Source organism: Octodon degus, unplaced genomic scaffold, assembly GCF_000260255.1.
Source record: "Octodon degus isolate 3935 unplaced genomic scaffold, OctDeg1.0 scaffold00017, whole genome shotgun sequence".
In the NCBI taxonomy this organism is placed as follows: domain Eukaryota; kingdom Metazoa; phylum Chordata; class Mammalia; order Rodentia; family Octodontidae; genus Octodon; species Octodon degus.
Window position 1 is genome coordinate 824,521 of NW_004524593.1, and position 9,409 is coordinate 833,929.

Below are 9,409 nucleotides of genomic sequence, written 5' to 3' on the forward strand. Positions count from 1 at the left end.
AAAGAAAGAAAGAAAGAAAGAAAGAAAGAAAGAAAGAAAGAAAGAAAGAAAGAAAGAAATTTGGCTCAGTAATTTGCCTAAAAGAGCAGAATTAAGATTTGAACCCAAACCACTTGGATTCCGAATTCTGCTGAAATACCACACCCCAGGACTCAGGGTAACACTTGGTTTCTCCAAGTGCAACCCATGAACCTACTCACAAAAGCAGCACAAGCCCATTCTAGACTTGGAAAATAGATGTTCTCATAGTAAGGCTGAGAAATCCACATTTATAGTGTGGTTACATATACCAAAGTCTAAGAAGCCTGGTGAGGTAAAGGGCAAAGTATCAGAACAATGAGACCTGACGGTCCTACATCTTCCTCTCTAACCTTACAGCCAGGGATGACTGATAAACTCTGTTCTTCTCACTATAATACAGAACAAAGCACAACTAACACAGAGAATGTCTGTAAAAACTGTATTTTAAGTGTGCTTACTAAGGACTGGCAAGATAGCTCAGCTGACTAAATGCTTGCCTAAGCAAAAGCAGGGAACCGGATTCCATCCCTAGCACCACATGCCATGCCAGCCTTGCCCTTGGCTGTGCTGAGCTGGCCACCGAGACTGGGCAAGGTGGCGAAGCCTGTAATCTCAGTGCTGGAGAGGCTGAAAACAGGAAGATAACAAGTCTGAGCTTTGTAGTGAGACCCTGTACAAAATATATAAAAAATAAAATAAAATGCACATATTAAAGTATGCCTTTATTATGTGCATTTTAATATTAATATTAATACTTTATTAATATTATCAAGACCACTATGCTAATGGGTTTGTCTTGGAGGGTAGAATCAAACCCCATCATCACATAATCAAACTAAAAAATAGAAAAATCTAAGCTTCTTCCATGATTGAGGACCCTGAGCCAGGAAATCCTTCCAGGTAGTCAGGCCCAAAGACAGGTGCTGCCATGTGAGACTTTGCCCGTGTATCAGGAGAACGTGTCATGTTGGAGCCCATGAGAGGGGGTAACAGAAATGCCCCAGAGTTCTTTGGGTAAGTAAATTCCCAGATGGCCAGACAATACCTTGAAGCTTGGCTGGTGGCACACAAGAGATGGAGCAGCGTTTCAGAAAGCCGGTGCCATCTGAGCAGGAGAAATTTGCATAGTTCACCAAAGACGGGTCAGGGATGCCACAGTCGAGAGGCACACAGCTCACATCCTGGTCCCAGAGTCCAGCAGCGCAGGTGAGCAGATGCTCCTAGAAATACAGAATTTGCCCCTGTCAATGTCATATGCATAGGCTACTGGAAGAGGTTTTAGGCTTTGGAAGAGTCCTGGTAGGCTTTTGCCTAGATGTTCAAGTTGGGAAAACTTACCTCTCTCCTTGTGGACACCTCCTTGTTTAAATGTACAGTCTCACAACACCCAGGTACGACACTGATGAAAAAGCCTCTGAGCGAAGGAGAACCATCAGATAGCAATGTCCTCCCCTTGCTCGTCCAAGTCTTTTCTGTGCTCCTCTCTACCTTGTGCTGTGCCTGGGGGTCCTGATGACTCTGCACCGGGCACAGCAGCAGGAGATTGGTTAGAGAGGGGACCAGCCAGAGGATTTATTCTCTGCAGGTCTTCCACAGGGAGGTGCTGCAGCAGGGCAGTGCTACCCATGGCCACCCTCAAAACCATCCACTCCTTCTGTCTGTTGGTTCTGCTGCTGCCTACAGTAACACTTCAGGCTGCAGTCAAGCCCCTTCAGGGCTACTGCACCACCTGCTGTGATTTCCCACACTTCCCATGCCTTTATTAAATTTGTGCGGATTGCCTTCTTGGGAGCATGTCATCTGCTTCCCATTGGCACCCTTATTAAGCCAAACTGATAATGCTACTGAAAATAATCAACGCTGAGAAAAGTGCTCAGCATCTGAGAACGGATGAGAGTTAGTGCATCTAAGGTGTCTTCCATGCCCTGTGGTTAAGTGGGAGCTCTTCCTACCATTTCTGGGCTATGGGCAGCCCTCGAGCTGGATGCTACTCACTAAATGAAAAGATGCTTTTGAGTTACCTAGAAAGACCAGGTCCCCCATTAAACAAGATGCCCTCCTTCATGGAGCTGAATAGCTACCGGAGGAGCAAATCACATATTGAAACAGTTGCTTAAAAAAGGCGTAAAAGGAGCCGGGGAGATAGCTCAGGGGGATAAGTGCTACCCTGGCAAGTGCAAGGACCTGAGTTCAGGCCCTGGTTATGAAAACAAAAAAAATGTTTAAAAGAGGATAATGGAAAGAAGAGAAAAAGAGAGAAGGCAAAAAGGAAGCAAAGAAAGAGTCCATTTCAGATGTGGCAGGGCACCTCTGTCACTGCAGCACTTGAGAGCTGAGACATGAGGACTGTGAGTCTGAGGCCAGCTGGACTATTGAGTTCTCTCTCTCTCTCTCTCTCTCTCTCTCTCTCTCTCTCTCTCTCTCTCTCTCTCTCGGCAAGTTAAAGTATATATTCTTGTGTGTCCTGTTTAAAGCCTTCTTCCTCATTTTATATAATTATACAGAATATAATGTAAAGAATGTCAACAATAAAGTAGATGATGTCAAAAACGAATATGGGAAGGAAAAATATAACTGTTCAAAGGTAAAGCCACCGTGTGTGCTGCCGCCATGTGGATGGAGGTGGACAGTGCTGTGTGGGCTGGGAGAGGGGCTGCCTGCCCTGGGTAGGAAGGCAGAGCCCTTGGGAGGAGGGCATAAGGTAAGGGTGACCTGCAAGAGGGTGTGCACTTGGCAGCAACTCAAGGAAGGTTGGAAAAGAAGGCATCTAGTTTGGGGATAAAATAAGACTGAGGAATCCTGAGGCTCATGCCTTTTGGGGGGAAAGCACAGCAGTTGCTTTAGTACTGGGTTCAAGGTTAGAGGCAAGGAGGGTTATTTTGGAGACCAGAGCGGCACCACAGCCAAAGGTCACCTGCCGCCCCTGCCACCAGCTCCTGGCTGTGGCTCATTCCTGCTTCCCAGTGTTTTCCTGCTGCCTGCCAGAAGGATCCAGGTCAAATCCAAACACATTTTTCTACTTAGCTTCACTTCTTGTGTCAACAACAAGCAAATATCCCCACTGTCTCATGATCATGAGCTAGGCTTGTAAGTTGTCCTCCACGGGCCAGTCTCAGGTGACAAGAGTGGGCAGTGAGTGGCAGAGCTCTGTGGTCGAAGCCACCATATCGCTGGCAAAAAGCGAGCTCACATCTTTCTCCCCCAGCCAGATTCTGCCCCATGGACACCATCACAGCCCAAGCCTGGTTCAAGCTATAACAAGCCACTAATTGTCTTAAATATGTCTCTTTAATTCTGCGTCTTCTGCCAGGTTTTCCCTCTGGCTTTGCAGGTACATCCATACTGTCTTACTTTGCTCCTAATTTAACACTGCACTTGCTTCTCTCTGCCTTACCTATCATGCCAGACCTGTTTAGTCCCTACTTTCCCTGTTCCTCTTTATTCTTTGTGCCTTACTTTAATGCACACATATTTTAACTGAACTAAGACCAGCTAAGAGCAGCTCATAAGAGCTTTGCTTTTCTAACTGAAATTTCCTAAAGCAATAAGTTCATTCTTTAAAAGACAATAAGGCTATTTCTAGGCAGAATTGAAGTTCTTTGAGATTCAAGGTTGTGTCTTTCTGACCATTTTTAAGCAAGCAAAATACTTTCATGTATTCACAACCCATTAAACAAACAAGTGACACAAAATTATTTTTTTAAAAATCCAATCTTCCACATAGTTTATATCTGACCTACAATCACACATCTATTCTTTTCTGATGATATATCTTCATGGTTTTCTTCTTGAACCCTATTATCTTTTGCCTAGTGCCTCTCTTTTAATCTCAACATATGGCCATGTTTTCTAAATGTTGGTTTCATGTTTTAATTCCCTTGTAGAATGTTGCAATTTCACTAAAACAAAATTAGAAAACAACATTCACAGGAAAACATTATTATGCTGATAATAATGGCAGTTTATCAGAGTGTCATGTGCCTATCATTTCACAGGAAGCTTTTACATCATTTCCAGCTAGTATTCTTAATAATGCAATGAAATAAGTACTTGCATTTCACTTATTTTACAAATGTGCAAACAAGCTTGATGAGTTTCTTTTATGTGCCTTTTCCTAGTTATATGTCTTATAATGAGCAGAGTTGAAATTTCATTCAAGTCTGTCTCTTGAAACATGATCTTAACAATATATTCTATTATCTTCAAACTACATTGAAGTCTTGGAAATGGTGTTACAGCAATTTGGAATGGGACTTGGAGAATGCAGAAATATAGACAATTCAGCCAAAGCTAGTATCGTGATAGAATCTCTGCCTCAGTAAAAGATTTAATACTTGTGGGGTGAAATCATTGCTGTGTTTCTCCAGTCTTTTTGTAAGGAATCACAGAAACATTGATTACAATATATCTTTCCTGCAAATTATGAATGGTTGTATATCTTTGCATTCTTATCTCACAGTTGAAAGTGGAGAACACCATTTCTGGCAAGAAGACAAGAAAAAGGAAAATAGAAAAAGCATTCATATCTACTGCCTACCTAGAGAGCAAATTCACAACCTAATAAACAGACTTGTAATCTTTTATATTCCTTGTGTTTTTATTAAGCCATGCTTTTTTTGCATAAGATAGCCTAAGTTTTCCCTTTCAAATGGCTTATAAACACCTGCCATTCCCCAGTGAAGCCAGACAAAAAAGACATAAGTAGCTTCATTCCCAGGAGCATGGTTTTGATGAGCATGGGCTTCCAACTCACCTGAATGGGACTGAGGTACTGCCCACTCCTGGTCTGCAGGGCAAAGCCCCTGTTACAAGTGATAGCACACTTCATGTGACCTGGGCTGTCAGAGGTACAGTTCACCATGTCCGTGTTGTCAAGTAGCAGTGGTACACAGCTGGCTGGCTTTCCACAGTGCTGGTGGACACAGCTGGAGATGACAAAAGCAGAAGCATTTGTTGTGGCTTACATCTAGATGTTCCCCCAAAGTCTCCTGTGCTCATAGGTGGGGCTTTAGGGAGGTGACTGGATCCAGGGTGTGTGATACTGGGTTAGATCACTGATTGGTTTAGCACAATTGTGAGTGTAGATGACAGATTTACTGAAGAGGATAGACCTGTCCTGGATGTGTGTAACAGCAGCCAAAAACCTGGATGAAATGGAAAGAGAGTAGAAGAAAATCTCCCTACTTCCTGCCTGCCACAATGAAGTGTTTCTCCTCTCTCATGTCCTTTTGCCATGTTTCTTTGTCTTGAAACCAGCCAGTTATGGACTGAATTTCTACAAAATGTGAGTTAGAATAAATGTTGCATACTTTAATTTGTGGGTGCTGAGTATTTCAGCCCAGCAATGCAAAATATAACTAAGCATCATAGAACTGGCTCAAAACCAATAGCAGCAGTGACTTCATGGCTGTCTCTAGGAAGCACAATTAAAGACAATAGTCTCTCTTTAAAATTGACATTTAACACCTCACCTTGTGTATTTCCTAGGACCACAGAAATGATAAACATAAACAATATCAGCTAGTGAGTAACAATTAACCAACTTTGCATGACTCTTCTAGGAGAATCATTGGTGACAGGATGAAGTTGGGAACAGATCTCAGGAGGAGGTCTCGATGATACTAGAAATGAACAGATCAGGGGATGATGCTTGAAGTATTGAACAATCAGCACTGCTCAGTCCCAGACAACCTGCACAGATCCAGAGCAAAACTCAGGAGTGAATCCCGGAGATCCCTGGTTGTGTCAGGCACCAATCATTAGATGTTCAATTACAGACAGGTCCTAGTGGGTGCTGAAAAAAGGTCCTGGCTATCTGAGACAACAGAAAATATAACATCTCTTTACCAACTGAGAAGGAAATATTTTGCCTACTGGTATAGCTGAAGCAGTACTCATCATTGGATACCAGTAATACTAATTATAAATTGGGTCAACCAATGGAAGAAGAAAGTCACACACTCTGAATCCCTATGAAATGCCTGACACAACACAGACATCATCTCAACCAAGCACTGTTTGTGGGTCAATAAGACCAACCAGTCAGGAACAGGAGAGATGTGCAAACTCCCAGGGTTCAAGAAGACACAGCCTATACTTGCATAACAGCAAGGATGCAATGGAGCAAGAAGAACGTAAACCTCCTGCCATGGCTGAACCAGAGATTAAAAATAAAAGTGTTAGCACCAAGCTAATGAGTTTGCATTCTGTATATTCTATTGGCTATCTACATGATGTGGAGTGAATTACTCATTTTTGTAGCATTTCAGTTCCTTCTCCTATAAGATGAGATCATGTCTTAGTCACTTCCTTCATCACTGGGACAAGAAACCTGACACCCACAACTTCAAGGATGAGAAGCTGGTTTTGGCTCCTGATTTTTAGAGGAGTCAGTCTATGTTCAGCTGGTGCCAAAAGGGAAGGTTCTAGCAGAACAAAGCTGCTCATGTCACAGTAGCTGGAAAGCAGACGGGAAGGTTAGAGTTGGGGAAAGAGTGGCACGCCCTTCCAGGTCATGCTCCCAGTAACATACCTCTTCTGACTAAACCCTCTTCTGTGGATTAATCAATCTACTGATGAGTACAATGCCCCATGATCCAGCACCTTCCGGTAGTCAGTATCGTAAGTGGGAGACAGTATAGGTGTCATAATTGCACATATTTTGTAACTATTCCCAGGTTAATTTCCTCTGCTGCTCCATTGCCGATGGCCCAAGCATCAGTGACCTGTTTGCTGTTGATTGCCCTACTTTGTCATTCTCTTTTGTATTTTTACTGGATTGGTCAAGATTTCTAAAAGGCTTTCCTCTTGCAAGAAGCTCTGAGGATATCTTCCTCATTCAAACCTCCCAGTGAAATTATAAAAATAACTACCTTCTAACATTTTTTTAGTCTATCTTGTACTATGTATGCATTTTGTTGTTCTTAAGTTAATGCTTATTCACCTCTTTATCCAAATGCAATTAGTAATTGAGTATTAAGTTGAGCTCATACTAAAGTATGAACTTCTTGAAGAGAAATAGTACCTCTCACCCACTTTTATAGTCCCCATACCCTTTGCTGTAGTAGATGCAAGAAAAACATACTGAACCGGATTTCATATTGCAGACAGAAAAGTAAGAGAATGGTTATTAAAATGGGAAACATGCTAAATGGTGATAGATAGGGGTCTGAATATAAAAATATCATCTAACAATGATTCTACCATCTTGCCCCATTCATTCGTTCATCAGTAAACATTTGCTAAGCACTTGCTTTTACAAGGCATTGCTCTGATCACTGGTATAACAAGGACCATTCACTTAAGGCACAGAAAGAAGGACAAGAAGGGAGGGAGACACCTACAAATTACTTTCTAACAAAGATGTTTGCTTGCTCTTGATGTTGTTGTCAGTGGTGCTAATTACTAGCCAAAGGGACTAGTGATTCTTATCAATAGTGTTCTCTATTTGCCCTTGAATTGTGTTGGTAGTCAAGGATTACATCAAAGAGCAAGGAAAATATAAAAGAAAGTGAAAAATAAAATATCATTTAACATACACATATATAACTGAGTGTTGATGAAAAAAGCAGTAGCCCTAGATGATCTGATTGGATCTGACTGTGATAAATAGCTTCCCCTAGCCTTATACCCATGAGATTAAAATCATTTGTGTTATTCATGCTTGCTAGGTATGTGATGGGGGAACACGAGGTGAGTAATGTAAAATAAACTTTTTGCTCCTTTGTTCCTTGTGATGTTGTGGTGCCCATCACGTGACCTGAAGGGGAGACAAATAAATGAATTGAGGGAGGGGGAGTTGCTCATGGGAGCATGAATTCCTCAAATCCAATGCTGATTGTAGGGCATGCAATATAAGAAATAAATCTTTATCTCTGAGTTTGCATTTAGTGTCTTGATAAAAGCATCAAAGCCTGGCCATCTTTTATGGGATGAGAACAGAATACCTCTCTAGTGATGCTAAAGAACTCCAAGCTCTATTAACACCTTGGTTCCTGGGAGTCGATTGCCAAGAAATGAATGTGAAAGGCTCCATGCTTTTGTCAGTGACTTCATCCAAGTAATTCATATTACTGAGGACGAACACAGGCTGAGACAAGACAGAAAGCAAATAATTAAGTGAGCCTCCTCCCATCAAGATGGGGTGAACTGCAGGAAGTCCAGCCACTTGACGCCAGTGTTGGCAGCAGAGGAACAGGGAAGGAACAGCAAGACGGGGAGCATGGTGGAGGGGAAAGTGGCCCGAAAGAAGACCAAGACCAGAGAAAAAGAAAAACAAAGAAGGACCAAACCCAGACCTGTTTATGAAGTGAGAAATGGTTTTAGGGCAGCTGCTGCAAATTCTTTCACTAGCTTATATTTCCATTTGCTTCCTTTTTAAGGAATTTGTTTTATGAGGACGGTGTTTGTCAGGTCGTTAGCTTCTGGTGGCATCTGGTACCAATTGAACACTTCTCTCTCTTGTACCCCAGGCCTTAACCCCCTTTGGTGTCCCTCTTCCACTATAAACACTGTCCCTCAGAGTGAAGACGCAGTGAGGGCGTTTCTAGCATCCCACCCTTCCCCAGGCTACAGTGGCCGTGGTATCATAGACACGCTAAGAACAAAACTGTTTCATCTTAAAGCTGTCTTCCTATGGTCCTTGGACAAAGTTAATGAAAATGGCAGAAGGTTGCCCCAGAGTGCCCCAGAGAGGTGAGTAGAAATGTATTTATCTTGGTTTGACATAGAAGGAAACTAAAGCTGTGTGGAGACCGGCTGGAGGCCACACAGTAAGCCAGAGGAAAATCTCCAGTTGCATCTCCAAGCCATGCCACTTGGGGCCTGCCTAAGCTGGGCAGCCACTACCTCCACAGTGAAGTGACTTTTCTGCTGCTTTTTCCCCCTTCAGGAGCTAGTGATTCAAGCAGGAATAAGCAAGGGAAATCCTCAGCAGGGCAGGGAAAGGGGCAGGATAGAATGTTTGTCCATTACAGTTCTGGAAGCTTTCCCTTAAACAATAGCAATGCAGCTGCCACAGGCCACAAGCACCCTGTAAGTGAGTCCTGCTTTGGCAATACCATGGCACCCTTCTATCTGCTTTTGCAAGATCTTTCCTACACCTCATCACACTGTGTTCTCAGGTGGGGCTATGATGCACCCCATCAGATGGGATTCAGATATTTCCACTCAAACAAGGAACAAAACATGAAATTTTTCATCATGGAATTTCAAATCAGTGGGCCCTAAGAGGTCACACTATGTAGATGACCACCTATCCATAATTGTGGCTTTATTCTATGGCTCTCTTCTTCTTTTAGTAAGCTCTACTTTTTCTTCTAGTTCTCACTTCTATAGTTTAAAGGTTAGAAAAAAATGGTTTCCATTGCAATATATATCCCTGTTCAAT

The 9,409-nt window shown here is 42.6% G+C and overlaps 1 protein-coding gene across 1 annotated transcript in view; it reads right to left on the reverse strand.

Annotated features, from left to right (window-relative positions):
- Positions 1-9,409, reverse strand: part of Pappa2 (pappalysin 2) — a 300,191-nt gene that overhangs the window by 76,892 nt on the left and 213,890 nt on the right. The window contains exons 15-16 of the mRNA XM_004626777.2: positions 4,775-4,946; positions 1,067-1,241 (exon numbers count right to left, since the gene is read on the reverse strand). Of these exons, the coding sequence (XP_004626834.1) occupies positions 1,067-1,241; positions 4,775-4,946 (347 nt within the window). The remainder of the gene's footprint in view (positions 1-1,066; positions 1,242-4,774; positions 4,947-9,409) is intronic.